The sequence below is a fragment of the Chiloscyllium punctatum genome, chromosome 24 (genome assembly GCF_047496795.1).
Source record: "Chiloscyllium punctatum isolate Juve2018m chromosome 24, sChiPun1.3, whole genome shotgun sequence".
Lineage (NCBI taxonomy): Eukaryota > Metazoa > Chordata > Chondrichthyes > Orectolobiformes > Hemiscylliidae > Chiloscyllium > Chiloscyllium punctatum.
This window is the reverse complement of record NC_092762.1, coordinates 81,930,499-81,952,225: the sequence shown is the minus strand read 5'-3', so window position 1 is coordinate 81,952,225 and position 21,727 is coordinate 81,930,499. Positions and strand designations below refer to the sequence as shown.

Here is a 21,727-nt window from a genome sequence, read left to right as displayed (position 1 = left end):
TTTCTACAGAGAGTCAACATGGACTTAATGGACCAAAAGGTCTCCTCCTGTGCCATTATGATTAGACTCTTTGATAAACAGCACATTAATGGCTAGGGTAATACCATATAAGCCATTAAGCACCAACAGATAATCAAATACCCTGTGACACAAACACAATGTAGTAACAGCAAGAGATCCAAATTACCCAAAAAATATTAATATAGAGCTACTGTCAATTTAACTTTCCTTTCCACAACTTGACATTCATACCGACATCAACATTAACTAAATTCCCTGACTTAAACCTCCAGGGCCGATGAAATATATCCTGCAAATAACTAGCAGCACAGATTTCAAAGTCAATAATTACTTTGTCAGACACTACAACTCCCAGAAAAGTTCAGAAAAAATTTCCTTCTCTCCCAGCTTTTAAAATGGCTGATTTTTCCACAGTATGTATATATATCTTTACTCAGAGTAAAGTAGTAAGGGTATGGTCTGCTTTGCCTGCATCGGTAGTAGATTTGCCAAGTTTAAGTGCATTTAACTCGTCATTGGACAGGCATATGGACGTACATGGAATAGTGTAGGTGGGATGGGCTTCAGATTAGTATGACAGGGCGGCGCAACATTGAGGGCCGAAGGGCCTGTACTGTGCTGTAATGTTCTATGTTCTATAAAAGACAATAAGGTAGATTTAAAAGACCACATGTATCAGAATGTTGGAGGTGCACCTTAAAATATTAGTCCACACAGAATATGCTGTCCTTCAGAGACAGTTTTTCATCCCTTTCTTATTTTGCTTAAGTCCATTTTACTATGGTTCGGGCGGAATAGCACTCTTTCCTCAGAGACAGACACGCCTGGGACCTGAGCATCTAACCACATTGACACTTGGTCGTAGTACAGAAGGACCACCGAACTCTTGAGTTTTGGCTTTCAGCTAAGATGTGAAAATGCGGACGTAAATCATCCCGCAACATCCTTTTAAGGAAGAGCATTGCCAATGCCAATGTCGTCTCCGATAGATTATGTGGTGACAATCACGTGCTGTTCGCAGGAGCTTGCCATGTACAAACTGGTGACTACATTTCCGACATTATAACAGTGACTATATTTCAAATGTGCATCATCAGCTATAAAACATTTTGAGACAGCCAGTGATTGTGAAAGGTGTCATATAAATGAAAAGTGTTTTCTTTTTCCCTGCCTTCCTGGTGGCACAGGGGAAGCAGAGATACTGAGTGTGGAGAGGAGTAGAAATAGACAAAGACTCACATGGGGGGGGGGGGGGGGGGGGGGGTGAGAGACAGATAGATAAAGGCAGACAGACAGGGCGCATGCGAAGAGAGGGGGGGAGAGCCAGAGGCAGAGATGGCAATAGAGTTAGTTGATTGTCACACACTTTCTGGTGGGAGTTGATCTTATGATCCAGGCAAAACGCTTGAAGGGGAGAAGTACATATCAAAATTATGTAAATTCAAGGGTGGAGGTGAAGATTCAACACCCAGTGAATGGGAGTCAATCAACAATTATGGACAAAGTTAAAAAATCATACAACGCCAGGTTATAGTCCAACAGGTTTTTTATTTAGAAGCATTAGCTTTTGGAGCACTGCTCCTTCATCAGCTACCTGGGGTTGTGTGAATTTTAACTTTGTCCACCTCAATCCAACACTGGCTCCTCAACATCATGGCTACCAACAATTATGGCGACTGCAAAATAGGAAACAGGAGTCTGCCAAATCCAAGCTGAAATTTCAAGACTATGGTTGACCAAGGTAAGTGGTGGAGTTGTAGTCATGTCACGGCATGAGCAATTCAGGAACCTAGGCCAATGCTTGAAGTTTTAATCTCTCCATAGCAGATGATGAAATTTGAATTTGATAAACCTTGGAATTAAAAGTTAGCCAAATGGTGACCATGTAACTATTGCTGACTGTCTCAAACACCCATCTGGTTCACTAACATCTTTGAGGGAAGGAAGCTTTCATCCTTACCCAGGTCTGGCCCACATACCTACAGCAACGTGGTTGACTCTTAGCTGCTCCCTGGGCAATTAGGGATGAACAATAAATATTGGTCTAGCCAGCAACGCAAGCATCTTATACAGGAGTAAACAAAAAGATAGAGCAGGCTGACAGGCAATTCAATCAAGGTGTTTCAAAGCATTACGAAGTTGGAGACAGTAAAGAGAGAAAAACTGTTTAAAATAGCTAAAGAGCTGACAACCAGAAACTGCAGAATTAAAGTGCTTGGCAAAAGAACAAAGGCAGCCTGAGAAAAAATATGTTTTAATGCAGCACATAATTAGGATTTGCACTGTGTACTGTAATAGGATGGTGCACATAGATTCAATAGTAACCTTCAAAAGGGAACTGGATAAATGCCTGACATAGGAATAAATTGCTAAGACAGCACAAGAAAATGAAGCCAGAGACCGAGATAACTCTTTAAAAAAAGGGGCAGCACAGACAGAACAGGCCAAATGGTCTGCTACAGTGTTGTAATGTTCAAAGTTCAAGAGTTCCATAGTTTCAAGGTGTAGGAAAAGATGAAATTAGAGTAAAAGAAGATGCCATGTGGCTTAGTTTCAATACAAGGGATGGAGTAGAAACACGCAGCAACAATTTGGTCTAGTGATGACTATAGGGAAAAGAGAGGAAAAAAGGACAAAGGAAGAATACTGGGAAACTGTGAAAGAAGAAAATTTTGTATTAGAAATATTATTCAATATATATTAGAAAAGAATTTGTATCTAGAAGTTTAAGATACCATGCAGTTTCAAAACAGAAAAACATTGCAAAAATCATAATATTTTTGTAAGTGCAAATATCAGCAGTATCGTTCTAATCCAGCTTTTACTGATGGTCTGCAGTGACTTCATTCCTGAACGCCCTTGCCTTAAGCTCAAAGTATAAATTTTAAAGTCAAGACAGCAGGGAACCCAGACAGATGATAAATATATTCATGTCCCAGCAGATTTCTGACCAGCCCTGTGCAGAGACTGATATTTAAAACATTTTCTCCACAGTGAGGGAAGGTGGATAAATTTTATCAGAGAGAAGTCTGGAGAATTTTGGGCGACAGCACAAATCTCACCAACTCAACAAATGGGTGGAAAAAAAATCTTTTCAAACCTGCATGGTCTGTTCAGCATTCTGAGAATCCACTTTTTCTCAGGTTCCTCCTCCTTCTGCAGTACATTTAGAGTTAGGTAAATGGACCTTTATTATACTAAAGAATTCAGTGGCAGCCTGTACTCTTCACATGCTGGATTTCCCCTCCCCCAAATTCAGCAAGGAAACAGACACTTTGGTCCAACCAGCCCATGCTGACCATAAGCCCAAACAAAACATAATAAAAAAGACACAAACTGGTCCCCCTGGTTGCGCTTGGCCTATATCCCTTCAAACATTTCTTATTCACGTACTTATCAAAATACCTTCTAAATGTTGCAACTGTACCATTTTCCATCACTTCCTGTGGCAGTTCATTCCACTGTGTAAAACAAATTGCCCCGCACGTTTTTTTTTTAAATCTTTCTCATCTCTCCTTAAAAATATGCCCTCTGGTCTTGAAATCCCACACCCTAGCATAAAAACACTTAAGGGCTACGGGGAGAACGCTGGCAAGTGGAGCTGAAATGCGCATCAGCCATGATTGAATGGCGGAGTGGACTCGATGGGCCGAATGGCCTTACTTCCACTCCTATGTCTTATGGTCTTATGGTCTTATCTGCTTCTCTCCAGGAGGCTTCCTTTGGGTTCTCCCACTATGTCAGCTCTCCCGGAAACAGTGCTTCCCAAAACTCTGCCCAATGTGACCCCATTTTTGACGCTTGAAAATTGATATGGAGCCTCCAGATGAGGGACCAAGAGAGCAGGTCCCTGTTGTATTGGAAACACAGCTGACACAATTCGGTCAAAGGTCCACAGCCATGACTGCTAGCTCAGAAAGCGTGACTCCAATCTTCATCCTACAACACCACTTGGGGTCCCGACACTCCCAGTTTGGGAAGCCCTGCGCTAAAGCCTTTGAAACTTGCTATATCTCTCCTCATCTTCCAAAAAAAACTTCCCATTTCCTGAATCATACGTTCCTCCAATTCAGGGCTCTTAAGCATTTCAATTTTAATCATTTCATCATTGGTGGCTATTCCTTCGACTGCTGTGATCCTAAGCTCCAGAATTCCTTTCCTGCACCTCCCTGCCTTTGCCATGCCAGCCTCCTTCAGGTAGTCCTTTAGGTCCTCCTCTTTGACAAAAGTTTTGATCATCTAACCTATTATCTCCTTACATGGCCTGCTGTCTTTTTTTTGTTAGTGCTCCCATGAAGTGCTTTGGGATGTTTTATTACATTAAAGACAATGTACAAATAAATAGTTGCTGAAAAGAGATGCATGCTATTGAAGGTTTTCATCTAGCACTACCAGGACAAATGCTAGAATACCAAATTTCAAATGCGAACAGTAATTAATATGACAGGAGAAAAGACATTGATTGGTCAACAAGCTAATTCTGATTGGCTGTCTGGTCATGAAGTAAGCTGTTGTAAGAGGCAGAGTGCTGACCACACTCAGCCAGCCTGAACTTGGAAAACCCCAAAACAAAACACCTGTTAAATGTGCTGCCGTGATTTGGCAACTGTTATTGAACGATCCCAAGCGCACTAATAGCTACACTAACAACAAGTTTAAGATAATCAGTCGAGTTTGTAACTTGGCTCAATTTACACTTGCTAGAAGTAACATACACATATATGCAGGAACCAGTCTCCTGCAAGTAAAAAGAATATGTTCAAGCCTTGCCCATTTTGGGAAAACAAAGAGCCTATAGCTCCTTTTCTCCTTCTTGCTTTCTCCATGGCAACACCTCAATTAAACAGAGTGGGCTTGCCAAAAGCCTTTCTCCTGTAGAATAAGTTTTTGAGACTGCTTGAAATTTGGCGGTCTTGCATTCGCTCTAATGAATGCAAGACAAAAATATTTGGCAACACACTTCTCTTTTCACCAATATTCAATTTCTGTGTTGCCAAGTGACTGTAGGGTATTGTCGAGGACATTAACTTCATTTAAAGGAACTGTAATCTTGTACCCTCACTACTAAGAGAAGCAACACAAGCAGGATCACCACCACCACCACCATATTCTCCTGCAAGCCACACATCACCCTGACTTGGCAAATAATGTCCATCATCACTAGGTTAGTGCATCCGCCATTACGTGCTGGCACAATTGCACCACAAGATGTAGTTTCTCAGACTAACACTGCCTCATTACAGAGAAAAAGAGACTTTTAAAAATTCATCCTCATACAATAACAACTTGATGGATGAAAATCAGGTTTTTTTTCATTTCTTTGCAGATTTGGAAGACAATTTGCATTTGTATAGTGCCTTAAACATAGCAAAATTCTTCAATGCATTTTACACAGTAACCCAGTGGTCATAAAAATACATGCATGTACATGGCAAGCAATATTCCTGCTAAGCTTTACGCATGCAGCAGCCTGGAAGGTACCATGCAAAATACTGCACAGCTGCACAAAACAATTTGTAGTTAAAGAACTGAAAAATATTGATCTCATACAACTATATTTTAAGAGGAACAAAGATTGTGACATCTGGTATAGCGACACTGAACAGGAAATGTTGGCATAGCAATTCATAATGGTAAATGTTGACACAAAAAAACATGAAAAATAATGTGCAGATAGGAACTGTGCTCACAGCACAAGAGTTGTAAAAATCTAGGGTTGTTTTCAATTAACAATAGCAATTACATTCCATAAACTGTTTTGCACAGGAGCTCCAAAAAGAGTGGAAAGATAAAATGTGGGGGAGAGATAGTCCTAAGAGTCCCTGATCTCTAAATACTTGCCCCTCACTTTCATGGAAAGCCAACAGATAGTCAAGATTAGACTTAGTTACATTAGATGCAAAGAATGAGTGTTCAGTGCAAACAAAATGCTCCTCAGTGAGGGGAGTGGAAAGAGAGAGAGATAAGGGAATAAACAAAGAAAGGAGAGATAGAGGGGAGGGGGAGATGGAGGGGAGAGAGAGTGGCAGGGGGAAGAGAGGGAGCGGGAGGAGAGAGAGAGAGAGAGAGAGAGAGAGAGAGAGAGAGAGAGAGAGAGAGAGGTGGGGGGAGAGAGAGACACACAGAGACAGACTGATAAAGAGAGAGAGGCGGGCTGTGGGAGAAACAGAGAGGAGAGGTGGCGGGTGAGAGAGAGAGAAAGAGAGACACACACACAGACTGATAAAGAGAGAGAGACACAGAGATGCAGAGAGAGAGACAGACAGACAGACAAAGGAGAAAACAGGGAGAGAACGAAAAACTAAAAAAAATACTGCTGAAGGGAAAAACTTGACTGGCAGCCAATTTTAACACTTTAGCACTTTCCATCCAATTTCTCCCATATCTGCAAGACTGAGCCACCTAATTCCTGATCAACTATCTTAAAAAAAACAAAACACTATTACATATTTGTATCCTCGCCAGTGAAAATTTAACTCTTGAGCATCATTTCTAATTTCTGCCAACGATGCAGTTCCCAACTCAGCACTGCAATAAATGAAGGTTTGAGATTTCCCAACAAATGATCTGGCAAGGATGTACATTAGATAAGTCTCAATGAATATTATGGTACGTAGGAGAAAGTGAGGACTGCAGATGCTGGAGATCAGAGCTGAGAATGTGTTGCTGGAAAAGGGCAGCAGGTCAGGCAGCATCCAAGGAGCAGGAGAATCGACGTTTCGGGCATGAGCCCTTCTTCAGGAATGAGGAAAGTGTGCCAAGCAGGCTAAGATAAAAGGTAGGAAGGAGGGACTTGGGGGAGGGGCGTTGGAAATGCGATAGGTGGAAGGAGGCTAAGGTGAGGGTGATAGGCCGGAGAGGGGGTGGGGGCGGAGAGGTCAGGAAGAAGATTGCAGGTTAGGAAGGTAGTGCTGAGTTCGAGGGTTGGGACTGAGACAAGGTGGGGGGAGGGGAAATGAGGAAACTGGAGAAGTCTGAGTTCATCCCTTATGGTTGGAGGGTTCCTACGCGGAAGATGAGGTGCTCTTCCTCCAGCCGTCGTGTTGCTATGGTCTGGCAATGGAGGAGTCCTAGGACCTGCGTGTCCTTGGTGGAGTGGGAGGGGGAGTTGAAATGTTGAGCCACGGGGTGGTTGGGTTGATTGGTCCGGGTGTCCCAGAGTTGTTCTCTGAAACATTCCGCAAGTAGGCGGCCTGTCTCCCCAATGTAGAGGAGGCCACATCGGGTGCAGCGGATGCAGTGAATGATGTGTGTGGAGGTGCAGGTGAATTTGTGATGGATATGGAAGGATCCCTTGGAGGGAAGTAAGAGGGAAGGTGCGAGCGTAGCCACATGCTCCAACTAACAATGTTCTGAAGATTTGTTTTAAACTCTGACAGCACACTGCCGAATTTATACAATTGTAATATAAAGATCACCCGGATCACATCACAAGGTGCGTACATGAAAGAATGACTTGCATTTATACAGCAACTGAAGATTTTGCATCTGCCCCGAACATGTCAAGCACTCCACACACAATGAATCATTCTGAAATGCCACAATTCTGATATTTATGAAATGTAAAAGCTATTTGCATACTCTGAGATCCCACAAACTGCAAAAGTTTGAAGGATCACCTGATTTGCAGTGACATCCGTAGTAGACCCGAACCATAACTGTGCTTGCTTCTCTTCGAAAGTGTGATGGGAACATTGAAGCATCCACTTAACAGATAAATTGAGCCTCTATTTAAACTGGTCAATTCAGAGAATATGAGAACTTTAACAAGTGAGTGCTTGAGGAGAAAGGGGAATACTAGAGGGATAATAATAAGCAAGCAAGTGCCAAGAATCAGGACAACTACTCAGGGTGGAGTATAAAGGCCAACACATACAAGTTAGGTCAAGCAGCATGCTTTCCCATTCTGTGCGATTTCAGGACGTAGCTTCAGACGAGCAGGAAAATCAACGTTTCGGGCAAAAGCCCGAAATGTTGATTTTCCTGCCCCTCGGATGCTGCCTGACCTGATATGGGCCAAATACTGGCAAATGGGACTAAACTGCCTTAGGATATTTGGTCAGCATGGACAAGTTGGACCAAAAGGTCTGTTTCCGTGTTGTACATCTAGATTAGATTACATTACATTACAGTGTGGAAACAGGCCCTTCGGCCCAACAAGTCCACACCGACCCGCCGAAGCGCAACCCACCCATACCCCTACATTTACCCCTTACCTAACACTACGGGCAACTTAGCGTGGCCAATTCACCTGACCTGCACATCTTTGGACTGTGGGAGGAAACCACAGGGGAAATCCACGCAGACGCGGGGAGAATGTGCAAACTCCATATAGTCAGTCGCCTGAGGCGGGAATTGAACCCGGGTCTCCAGCGCTGTGAGGCAGCAGTGCTAACCACTGTGCCACCGTGCCGCCCACTATCTCTATGAGTCTATCTGTCTGGAAGAGTGGAGAATGAAGAATTTTGGCAACACGTCTCTCTCAGCAATATTCAAGTTCTGTACGGCCGAGTGAGTGTTTAAATTATATTGTTAAAATGTGTTATCAGGTGTGAAACCACAATTTTCTGAATCAGAGACAACAGTGTATCCCTTTAAAACTGCCTTCAAAACATCCAAGATTTGGTTTAAAGTCCATTACAATTGCTGACTAGTGTTTTCATTAACTATGTTTTTATGCACAAATAGGAGTGCTCCTTATAGCAAATATACAGCCAGTTGGTAACAAAACACTTATGACCAGGTTCAAAGCCCATTCTTATCACTTGAGCATATGACTAAGGCTTGATACTTCAGGACAATACTGAGGGAGTGCTGACTGTCTTTAGTTTAATAAGACGTCAAGATCAAGACTCTTCGTCCATGCAGGCAATTGAGGTACACATTGAATGCATTCATTATCTCAATATCCAGGCCAACATTCCTCCCTCAACATTTATAGAGAGGTTTACAGAAGTGTTTTAGGACACTCCAGAGCACATAAAACAATTTGCACACAGCAAGATATCACAAACAGCAATGAAACACTGGAGTACAGCCTTGCTGCAGTACACTGGAATCAGACAGATGACGGCTCCAGATACTTCGGCAAACAATTCAAGCTGACACGCCTGCAAAGTAGAGATGCCAGCTTCAATAAAGGCTCACTCGGATCTCTCAGAGGTGGATGCAAACAATCCCCACACACTTTTCTAAGTATGACCAAGTTTTACCAAGTTTTACCACCCTATCCCGTACACAATGTTTATACAAAACAAAGAAGGTATTTCTCAAACTTTAATGTGACTACTCCCAATTTGTTTTCTTCTCTCCTCTCAAAGTTGGGAGGACAGTTCTGTATCTTTTGAACATTGAAACGTTTTCTACTAAGCCCAAATACATTAAATATATTTAGCAATGGAATGGGAGGCGTAGAATACAGTCATAAACAGTTGTGGGTTTTCTTTTCATCTATTGCCTTTCAGCCACCAATTAAAATGGAGAGGGGGCTGGTGGTAGGGGCAAGAGAGCCACTGTCTAACAGTAACAAGCATGGGCTGCAACTAACTGTTTCTCCTTCTCCCTCGACAAAATTGCTTTGCAAATCTACACCAAAGCTAGTGCTGAGAGGAACACATCATAAATTAACTTTGATTAACTTAACTTCAGGCACTTTTGGTTCGACTAGATTAGGTTAGATTCCCTACAGTGTGGAAACAGGCCCTTCGGCCCAACCAGTCCACACCAACCCTCCGAAGTGTAACCCATCCAGACCCATTTCCTTCTGACTAATGCACCGAACACTATGGGCAATTTATAATGGCCAGTTCACTTAACCTGCACATCTTTGGATTGTGGGAGGAAACCGGAGCACCCGGAGGAAACCCACGCAGACACGGGGAAAATGTGCAAACTCCACACAGACAGTCGCCCGAGGCTGGAATCAAACCTGGGACCCTTGGTGCTGTGAGGCAGCAGTGCTAACCACTATAACAGAAAAAGGTGAATGGGTGGGGAAGAAGGGGGCAGCAAAGGAGACAGATAGAAAGAGATAATTAGAACAACGACTTGGAATTTGTAATTGTGCAGGCCAGCGGTGACTTCTTTCTCAACAGATTCTCACTTCAGTTCACCACACCACCCAAATCAAAACTAAAAAAAGATTAGTCTTGGTTAAAAAATGCTCAGCTCAGTCCAGTGACCCTGTTCACAGAAAAGTTACCATCCTGAGGAGTGTCATGGTCCAGTAAAGAAAATCAATCATCTGGTCATTGCCATATTGTTGCTTGTGGGAGCTTGCTGTGCATACACTGGTTGCCGCTTATCCTACATGACAACAGTGACCAGACTTCAGAAAATTCTTCACAAACTGTAAAGCACAACTGGAGATGTCCAGTGACCGTGAGAAGCACTATACAAATGAAACTTCTTTTCTCCAGGACAAAACATGTGGACCCAGAACTCCAGTGAAACAGCACGTACACCTAAATTCTGACAGCAAGGTGATATTTCTTATTAGAAATATTTCTGGGCAAGTTCCTGTACAGTGCTAGTCAAACCAAACACATCACTAACAATATTTTTTAAACCAAACAATCAAGTCGGCCAGGGTGGGGTGGGGAACTAAATAAAACAACTGATTTCAAAATTGGGTTTTAAAGGATTATCAAAAGTATTTGATAAACTCCATTTGATACACACTGTAGTTGTGAAAGTAACTCATATGATTGTCGAGCTTGCCTTGAGCAGCAAAGAATGACAACATGGATGATAACATGATAACTGCGGTTAGATCAGACTATAATTTATACTTCCACAGGTGAAGATGTTCACCCACAAGAATAACACTGTCACCACATGATAAAAAGAACTCTTTAAAATGCATATTTCCATCTATAATGTCGGGACAACTTTAAATTCTATATTGCTGCAGTCTCTAGAATAATGGGACACACTTCATAAGTAATACTTCTTCCCATGCAAGATATTTTAAAGAGACGAAATATTAGCAAGGGGCGGAGATAAATCAGATCGCAACGTTTTTTTTTAGAAAAGTAGGAATGGAAACCTTGCTTAAAGTCACAGGCACAACTTACACTAGATCCCACTTTACAAAAACATTTTAATAATCCAACTTTTGACACAAACAACTACCAGATAACCACGAATCAGTGAATTTCAACTTTATATTACATTAAATCCCAAAGCCTTGCAGAGTGTTTTGGGAATGCCATCCTGTCCAATTTCAATGCACTGACTGAATAAATCAAATCTCCTTTTTATTACACGGGATTTTCACCGGAATTTTGGGGGATTCAAACAACTTGCGAAAAATGGATCAGTGGTTCTCTCCAGATTCATACACTTAAACACGAAATCATCAGAATCACTGACAGATTAGTGTGTGTCTGGGAGATAAAATTACAAAATAATATCAGAAAATTCTGGAAATTTAGATATTTTAATTTCTGCAGTGTTTTAACGAATCAATATTTTCAACGTTCGAATATGGGAAGCTCAGATTTTTCACAAATAAATCTCATATTTTTCCAAATCGAGCCATCACAATCTGTCAACCGGTGTACAATTTAATTCTAATGAGGAGCCTCAATAGTATGCCCTTTTCAAACACACACAGCCAATTAAAATTTATGTTTTTTCTCTTTAAATAGCCTGCATCTGCCCTGCCTTCTCAACGTGATATATTCTGACTGTAAACATTTAAAAAATGTATTTAGTTACAAATCTAAGCAAAACTAGGAAATCGGTTTGAATCTTAGAGTGGTAAAAAGAAGTAATTCACATTGCAAGAATAAGGGCTTCCTTTCTTAACTGAACATTAAAGAAAACAGGCCCTGTCCATGCTTAATCCCCGACTCTCAATTTTTGTTGCAGCCAGACTAGTGCGACGTGTCGCCCTTACCCTCTCTAATCCAAACCCAGGCTTTATGGTGCACATTAGGCCCGTTAACCACAGTATTCCAGGAGAAGAGGTTGACAGGACTAAATTTTCACACAAATTAGCAAAAGTTTGGAAGGAAAAACACACCCAAACAGAACAAATAAGATGTAAGCCTTAACGACTGTTAAGTCACAAAGCCTGATTTAGTTTAGAGGCTTTTAAACACTTACCTTTTGGTTCTGTTGGGCCAACATTGGCCAGGATGAAGAGGGTCACCATGGTTGATATCAAATTCTTCCTCCCCATCCTGGAACTGGAAACCTCTTGATGCAGTTCAAAATCAAAACCCACCTTCCCCACAAACACACAGGCCTTGGTTACAATTGAATAAAAACTAAAATAAAACTCAGGGATGCAAGGCAAGCCCAATAAAAGTTGTTTTTGGGAGAGCACTTAGAACTGTCAGTTTTTTTTTAAAGTAATCTCTCAAAAAATAACAACTATTTTAGGCACCCTAAATGAAATCTTCTTGAATTTTCTCTGAACAAATATTAAATAAAGTGATCTTGGCAGTTAAATTGGAACAAATCTTTCATTCTGTTCATGAGGGTGGGGGAATAATCGGTACTTTTCACCCCCTGACTCCACAAAGTCTTTTTTGATGAGATTGTTGGTGAGAATAAGGTGAAAAAAATAAGTCCCCTCTTCTATATTTTGTTTCTGAAGGATTAATTTTTCCACAACAGCAGAAGAAATCTTCCTCAATCTCCTTCTGCAAAGAAACTCTGGACATCACATTGGAGTTGTAAAGCTTGTGGTTTCACTGCCAAAGTCCCCAGTGCAAGAGAGCCCTCATTTCCTTCTTTTATATCATCTTCAAACTCCTTTTTTTAAAATATATTTATATTTCCTTTTAAGTCGATGATATCACGGGAAGATGAAACTGTCCGCTCTCTTCCCCCACATTACCAGTCCTGAGAGGAGAGAAAATTAAAAATAAAATCCCTTCAGGAAACAATCTGTCGAGAAAACGACAAACATAAACCAAAATATCCTCCAAGACAATTTTCCTTGAGCCGATATCAACTTGATTTTCTTTGGCTTTCTGCCTGGGCTTCCTCTTCTTTTTTTTCCTCTATTGCAAAGTCGCCCAAAGAAAATATCAAAAAGATCTCTAATTCACCATAGGAACAAAACAAAAAAAATGTTTAATAAATTATCAGAACACCAGGCGCCAAACTGCATAACAAAATCCTTGAAGGTTTTTTTTCCCCCTTTGGCTTCAACACATTCCAAAGTGATTTTCTTTTTCCCAATTTTTTTTCTCTTTCTCTTGTGTTTCTTCTTTATAAAATAAATTGAAATGTAATTGTTTTTCTGAGGGAGGGGAACTGGTGCACAAGCAACAAAATAAAAATACGATTTTGAGGAGCAGAACAGCCTTGAACCTTAAACCATGCGCAAACTTCTTCTGGCTGTGTCGAGTAAACAAGCACCGCCAGCCCAGAGAGGAGAGGGAGGGGAGAGCAAGGGAACCTCGACAACTACAAAGATCTGAACCAGGATTTTACAGTTTCATGGACTGGACTGATAAAAACCCAGAGAGAGAGAGAGAGAGAGAGATAAATCTAAAATCTGGACTGTGGTTGTAATAAAGAGAAAAAGAAAACAGGTTTTACAAGAGTACAGAGTGTCAATGTGAGTGGAGCCGCCACACAGTGGATGAGACTGAAGGCAAAACAACAGTCCAGAGATGAGATCATGTTTATTGTTAAACGACATTTTGAAACTTATCAATGTAAGATCTGAATGTTTGATGAGTACGTGCACTTTTCTTTAATCCATATTTTAACAAATGTCTTAATGTTCTTTAATTCCATCCAAATGCTCTCTTCATCAGACCTCCAATTCCTTCATAAGTTTGAGCCCGCCCAAAACTTTCTGGTCTGTATCCCAAGTCACACCAAGTCCTATTTACCCATCACCCTTGTGTGCATTGACCTAGAGCCATATACATTCCTCCCATCGACCAACCAGGTCATACCCTTTACCTGTGTTCACCTATCACTACCTCACCACTCAGCCCTTCTCCCACCCAAACCCCTCGCCACTCCCCACTTTATCTGCAGCTCCCCTTAGACCACCCCCAGGCCCAAAGAAGGATTACATCCAAAACACTGACTTCTCCACCTCCTGATGCTACCTGGCTTGCTGCGTTCTTCCAGCATCTTGCTTGTCTAATTTGGATTCCAACATGTGCAGTTTTTTTTGTCTCTTGACCTGCATTGACATCGAGTTTGAAGATAATTTAAAATTCTGGTCCTTGTTTCAATGCCCTCTGCAGCCTGCTCCCTCCCTCTTTGTGTAATCCATTTCTGTAATAAGGAAGAAAGCTAACTTGCTGTCCTTCCTAATCTGGCCAAAATGTGACTCCAGATCCACAACAACGTGGTTGACTCATAACTGCCCTCTTGAAATAGCAAGCAAGCCATTCAATTTAAGGGCAACTGGTCCAACCAGCAACATCCAAGAAAGAATGATCTCGCCCAGCCCCATGATGAAGTTTGAGATATCTGTGCCTTTGGAATTCTGGCCTCTTACACACACTCTGTTTCCGTTGCTCCCCAGTTGGGAGCTGTGGTTTCAGTTACTTAGACTTGAATTCCTTCCTAAATCTCGCTCTCACCTTTCCTTTTGGATGAAGTTTTTTGCTCATCTCTTTCACTTTGTCTGAAGTGATGTTTTATAACCCTACATCAAAAGCATCATTATTAATAGACAGAGTCATGAATTTTTTTATTCATTCATGAGAGTAGGCCAACATTTATTGCCCAGAGGACAGTTAAGAGGCATATGGGTGGCATGGTGGCTCAGTGGTTAGCATTGCTGCCTCACAGGGACGGGGGTTCCATTCTGTCTGTGTGGTGTTTGTACATTCTCCCCACATATGCGTGAGTTTCCTTCCACAGTCCAAATATGGTACAGTTAGTAAGTTTGCAGATGACACCAAAATTGGAGGTGTAGTGGTCAGCAAAGAAGGTTACCACAGAGTACAACGGGATCTTGATCAGATGGGCCAATGGTCTGAGGAGTGCCAGATGGAGTTTAATTTAGATAAATGCGAGGTGCTGCATTTTGGAAAAGCAAATCAGAGCAGCATTTATATACTTAATGGTAAAGTCCTAGGGAGTGTTGCTGAACAAAGAGACCTTGAAGTGCAGGTTCATAGTTCCTTGAAAGTAAAGTTGTAGGTAGATAGGATAGTGAGGAAGGCATTTGGTATGCTTTCCTTTATTGGTCAGAGTATTGAGTACGGACGTTGGGAGGTCATGTTGTGGCTGTACAAGACATTGGTTAGGCCACTTTTGGAATATTGCATGCAATTCTGGTCTCCTTCCTATCGGAAGGATGTTGTGAAACTAGAAAAGGTTAAGAAAAGATTTACAAGGATGCTGCCAGGGTTGGCGGATTTGTGCTATAGGGAGAGGCTGAATAAGTTGGGCCTGTGTTTGCTAGAGCGTTGGAGGCTGACGGGTGATCTTCCAGAGGTTTATAAAATCATGAGGGGCATGAATAGGGTAAATAGACAAAGTCTTTTCCCTGGGGTGGGGGAGTCCAGAACTAGAGGGTATAGGTTTAGGGTGAGAGGGGAAAGATATCGAAGGGACCTAAGGGGCGACTTTTTCATGTAGAGGATTGTGCATGTATGGAATGAACTGTCAGAGGAAGTAGTGGAGGCTATTGCTGCATTTAAAAGACATCTGAATGGGTGTATGAATAGGAAAAATTTAGAGGGATATGCTCCAAGTGCTGGTAAATGGGACTAGATTAGGTTAAATATCTGGTCAGCATGGATGAGTTGGACCAAAGGGTCTGTTTCCATGCTGTACATCTCTAAAACTCTATGTGCAGGTTAGGTGAATTGGCTGTGCTAAATTGCCCATAGTGTTCAGGGATATGTGGGTTAGGTGCATTTAGCAGGGCTGAAAATGTGTTGCTGGAAAAGCGCAGCAGGTCAGGCAGCATCCAAGGAACAGGAGAATCGACGTTTTGGGCATAAGCCCTTCTTCATTCCTGAAGAAGGGCTTATGCCCGAAATGTCGATTCTCCTGTTCCTTGGATGCTGCCTGACCTGCTGCGCTTTTCCAGCAACACATTTTCAGCTCTGATCTCCAGCATCTGCAGTCCTCACTTTCTCCTCTGCATTTAGTAGGGGTAAATGTAGAGTAGTAGAGGAACGTGTGTGGGTGGGTTACTCTTTGGAGGGTTGGTGTGGACTTGTTGGGCCAAATGGCCTGTTCCCATGCTGTAGGCATTCTATAAAACTCTATTGCTGTGGGTCTGGAGTCACATGTAGGCCATTTCTTTCCATAAATGGCATGAGTGAACCATATGAGTTTTTCCCCAACAATTAGCCATGAAACCATTGCCATGGTCAGACTCTTAATTCCAGATGGTTATCAATTCAAATTCCACCACCTCCTGTGGCAGGATTTGAACTCAGGTCCCGAGAATATTACCTGGGTCTCTGGATTAATAGTCCAGCAACAATACCACGAGGCAATCATCATCCCTATCAATTAATAAAGGAAATACTTGCATTTATATAGCATCTTTCATGACCTCCTTCACCCCAAAGCTTTTTACAGCCAACTAAGTACCTTATAAAGAGTCCTCACTTTTGTCACTGCAGACAATTTAAACTTGTTAATTGATCGTTCATCATGCAATATATTCTCAAGATGCTGGATTTTTTAATGTTTTGCTTTCTGTGCAAGTATTTATTCATTTTATGCTAAATTTTCACTTTGATTTACTATATATTCTTGGCATTTTGTGTTTCCAGTGTCAGCATTGAATTATTACTCAGGAATACCATATATTAAATACTCCACTCAAAGTGCCTACTGCCCCAACTGAAAAGAGTTCCCCCTATTGGATCTGTGTGGTATTTTTCACATTTTACGCCACCTTAAGTGTATTAGATTACTTACAGTGTGAAAACAGGCCTTTTGGCCCAACAAGTCCACACCAACCCAAACCCATTCCCCTACATTTACCCCTTCACCTCACACTACAGGCAATTTACCCTGGCCAGCTCACCTAACCAGCACATTTTTTGGATTGTGGGAGGAAACCCACACAGTAACAGGGAGAACATGCAAACTCCACACAGAGAGTTGCCTTGAGTCAGGAATTGAACCCAGGTCTCTGGTGCTATGAGGCAGCACTGCTAACCCCTGTGCCACTATGCCACCCCAAGAGTTAAAAGCTATGTTATTTGTATCATAACTCACACCAAGTCCCATTCACCTAACACCCCTGTGGGGGATCAACAATGGTTCCCAATCTCATGAATCATAAATTACAATAATTTTAGAATTCTTTCATGTCTTACCCCTCCCTTTCTCTGTAATCTCTTCCAACCAAATAACACTCTGAGATATCTGTATACATCCAATTTTTACCTTGCATGGATTAACAGTTTTAATCATTTCACTATGCATTCAGCTGCTTTGATCGTAAACATTGGACTATCCTCTATAACCTACTTTGCTCATCTATTTCTCTCTCTGACCTCCTTTAAAATAATACTTAAAACTTACTTCTTTGACCAAGTCTTTTGTCCCCCTGTCCTAATATGTTCTTACATGGTTCAGGGTCAAATTTTATTTCCTTATGCATCAGTGAAGTAGCTTGAGACATTTTACCACATAAAGGCACTATGAAAGCACAAGATTTTGTTGCTAAATTCCCTCCCTAACAGCATAGTCAGGGTTTGAGCCACATGAACTGCAGCAGGTCAAGATGACAGCCCACCAATACCTTCTCAAGAACCATTGATGACATGATGGCTCAGTGGCTAGCCCTCACAGTGCCAGGGACCCAGGTTTGATTCCAGCCTCTGTTGACTCTCTGTATGGGGTCTGCATATTCTCTGTGGGTCGCATATTCTCTGTGGGTTTGCTCCAGTTTCCTCCCACAGTCCAAAGATATGCCATTGCTAAATTTTGTAGGTTAGGTGGATTAGCCCTGGGGAAATGGAGGGTTATGGGGTGGGTCTGATGTGGACTTGATAGCCTGATTTTACACTGTCAGGATCCTTTGTTTAAGAATAGGCAATAAATGCTGGTCTGGCCAGGGATATCCCACATTCCATAAACAAGTAAGCATAATGATTTTGAGTGAAAAGATGGCAAGAAAATTTTGTGTTGTGGAAATTACAAGCTAAGGCCGTTGACCTGGCAAGCCAGACTGTTTCATTTTTACCATCTATTACCAGGCTAATGTAGCATCTTCACCAATAGCTCTCCCAAAAATGTCACAAATAAGGGTCTGAACAGAAGCTAGTTTTCAGTAAGGAAACCACAGTAAGTAAAATCCAGTCTGATGATGAGAGTCTCTGAAACCATGGTAAAATGCAGAGAGAAAAGAAATGGAAAAACCGTAAAGAATAGGGACTAAGATATGACATCAACACACGATAACAAAGAATCTTTAAAGTTCAGGGCAGTATGTCAGACAAGAATCAACATGGAGGTAAAATCAATGACTGCAGATGCTGGAAACCAGAATCTAGATTAGAATGGTGTTGGAAAAGCACAGCAGTTCAGGCAGCATCCGAGGAGCAGTAAAATCAACGTTTCGGGCAAAAGCCCTTCATCAGGAATACAGGCAGAGTGTCTGAAGGGTGGCGAGATAAATGAGAGGAGGCTGGGGGTGGGGAGAAAGTAGCATAGAATACAATAGGTGAGTGGCGGAGGGGATGAAGGTTGGGGGGGGAGTGGAGTGGATAGGTGGAAAAGAAGATAGGTAGGTAGGACAAGTCATGGGGACAGTGCTGAGCTGGGAGTTTGGAACTGGGGTGAGGAGGGGAAAGGGGAAATGAGGAGACTGTTGAAGTCCACATTGATGCCCTGGGGTTGAAGTGTTCCGAGGCGGAAGATGAGGTGTTCTTCCTCCAGGCGTCTGGTGGTGAGGGTGCGGCGGTGAAGGAGGCCCAGGACCTCCAAAGAGCCAATGAATGAATGAGCCGATGAAAAAAACAACCTTACTGGAATTAACTCATTAACATTCTGTGATTAAGTAGCACTTTTACAACATGACATTACTAAAATACATTGATTAATTCAAATTCACATTTTTGCAGGAATTAATCTTTAATTGTCTGGCAGCAAATGTTTCTAGGCTAAACATCATTTGACTCCTAATGTGGTAAATATGTGTAAACCCTTCATAGCATCAAAATATTACACAAGTGTTTTGCTCTGCTTGCCAGACAGTATTTAGACAGTGCTTCACCAGTACACACATGCTTCAACTTGTCTATCCTTCGAGCTGTCCTCATTAATCCATACTTATTGGGCTACAGAAATGCAGAGAAAAGGAAGATTGCAGGTTCTTGTCAATACTATCTAATGTTTGAAGCAATGGCATTGCAATTATATGAGCAATTCCTAGCTAGAAAAAAGAAGGAAAAAAGATCAGGCAAAATTTCTATTCTGGCTAAGCAGTAGCAAAAACAGAAATTGCTGGAAAAGCTCAGCAGATCTGGCAGCATCGGTGGAGAGAAATCAAAGTTCATGTTTCAGGTTCAGTAATCCTTCTTCAGAACACTAACCAGTGATCCCTTTTGGAAATCTTGAACTTGAGCACATATCAGCTGAGAATAACATCAGCTTGGACTGTGATGCATCCCGAGGTCAAACATTCTATTTGCATCCCGATGAAGCATGAAAACCTGCTGGAGTCTGTGGAGGACATTAAGACCGGGGACAAGGGTCAACACATTCAGGTGATGTGGAAGAAAAGAAGTTGCATCAAATTAATTTGGCTCCCTCACCACCATGTCTGGCTTTGAATGGATCCACTTGCTTTCGCTGATCATCAATGCAGTCCTCCTCAAGTGAATAGCTGCCAATATTTGGAAGAGTTAAATTCAGAGCCTGCAATTATATATTGCTGTATTATTTTTCTCTTTCTTAAAGATGAATTTCAGTATGCCTACCCTGCCCTGCTTTATTTTTATGATTTCTCTCTTTGAACATCCTCACCTTACCTGTTGGTTTTCTTCAAATCTGTGCCCAGATCTGATGTGTAACTGTCCCTTTGTGTTTTGTTGAGTTCATAGTACAAATGTCAAATTAAGGTTCACATAGTTTATTGTATTATACTGCATTGGCCTAATTTGAGTTTGCCAACAGACAAAGTCACGCCAGAATGTCAAAAATAAAAAAAAGCTAGCCTGAAATAATAATGATCCCCAGTATGGAGGGATTGCCTTGTTAGCAAAAGCTAAACAGGTTGGGACTCTATTCACTGGCATTTCAAACAATGAGAGATAATCTCATTGATACGTATAGGATTCTTAATGGGCTTGACAGGGTAAATGCCAAAAGAATGTTTCCCTCATGGGAGATTCTAGGACCACAGGGCACAGTCACAGAATAAAGGAGGTGCCAGTTTAATACTGAGCTGAGGACAAGTTTCTTCTCTTAGTGGGTTGTAAGTCTTTGGAATTCTTTTTCACAGAAAGCTATGGGGCAGAGTCCTCGTGTATACTTAGGGCAGAAATACCTGTGCATAGATTCTTGATCAGTAGAGAATCAAGGGTGATGGACAAATGCAGGAAAGTAGATGTTAGGAATATCAGATCAGCCATGATCCTATTGAATGATGGAGCAGGCTCAAGGTGTTGAATGGTCTAGTCCTGTTCCTATTTCTCATGGTCTTAACCAAAAAGTTGGAATCATTCAGCTGGTTGGGCACCATCAGTGGAGAGGAACAGATAACTCAGGGCACTATTCAAAGAACAGAGGGCCCTGTGTCCTGGCCAATATCACCAAAAAGCAATTAATCTGGTCATTGATACACTATCAATGTGTGCTTGCTGTGTGCAAATTGGCTCCCACATTTCCTACTTTGTTAAGTAAAAAGTTAAGATTTCAAGCCATTGATATTTTGTCTGAACTGAACCGAGTCAATACCGTTCAGTTTTCACTGGGTGATGCCTAGACACTCATTGGGGATCGGATATTCTAACTGAAATACAAACATTTTCTACTTGGGTTACATCTCAAAAGGCCTAAATAACTAATGTGAGAGAGTGATATTTGATATCTATAGAAGATGGAGTCCAGTACACAACTGGGACGTTTTGCACAATTTTGATCGAATAGGACTTTCACCTGGAGAATAATTAAATATTTATTTGCATTTTTCAAGAATTAATCATCCCAGTAATGCAAGTACTTCTTTTCAGATAAGATCTTGTGTAAGTTCTATTTTGTATATTGTGGTCTGAAATTGGAAAAGGACTGTTTTAAAAATGAAAGATTGTGGAAGAGATAACTACACTTTTTTTTAAAACAAGGGAGAAAACTCATTGTAAGTGATGTTTGCACTGTTGCTTTGTTCAACCAGGAGTTGGGGGGGAAGAGACTGATTGTAGTTGAGAGTGTGTACGAAGTGAGATTCGGTAGCTGATTGGTTTATAGTGTTGTGAGCAGCTCAGGTGATTGTCTGCGTGGAGTTTGCACATTCTCCCTGTGTCTGTGTGGGTTTCCTCTCACAGTTAGATAGATTGGCCATGCTAAATTGCCTCATGGTGTCCAAGGATGTTCAGGCTAAGGTGGGATAACCATGGGAAATGCAGGGTTACAGAGATATGGTAGGGAGTGTGGGATGCTCTTTGGAGGTTGTCACTGCTATAAAATAGACACTGTGGCAGTCAATTGTGCACAGCAAGATCCCAACATCGTCAAAGTGATAATGACCAAATAATCTGATGTTGACTGTGGGATAAATATTTCTCAGGATACTAGG

General features: G+C 41.6%; 1 protein-coding gene across 1 annotated transcript in view; it reads right to left on the bottom strand.

Moving 5' to 3' along the window:
- Window positions 1-13,391, bottom strand: part of LOC140494751 (insulin receptor-like) — a 260,114-nt gene extending 246,723 nt beyond the window's left edge. The window contains exon 1 of the mRNA XM_072594310.1: window positions 12,133-13,391. Coding sequence (XP_072450411.1) covers window positions 12,133-12,208 — 76 coding nt within the window. The 5' untranslated portion in view covers window positions 12,209-13,391. The remainder of the gene's footprint in view (window positions 1-12,132) is intronic.
- Between the last annotated feature and the right edge of the window lie 8,336 nt (window positions 13,392-21,727).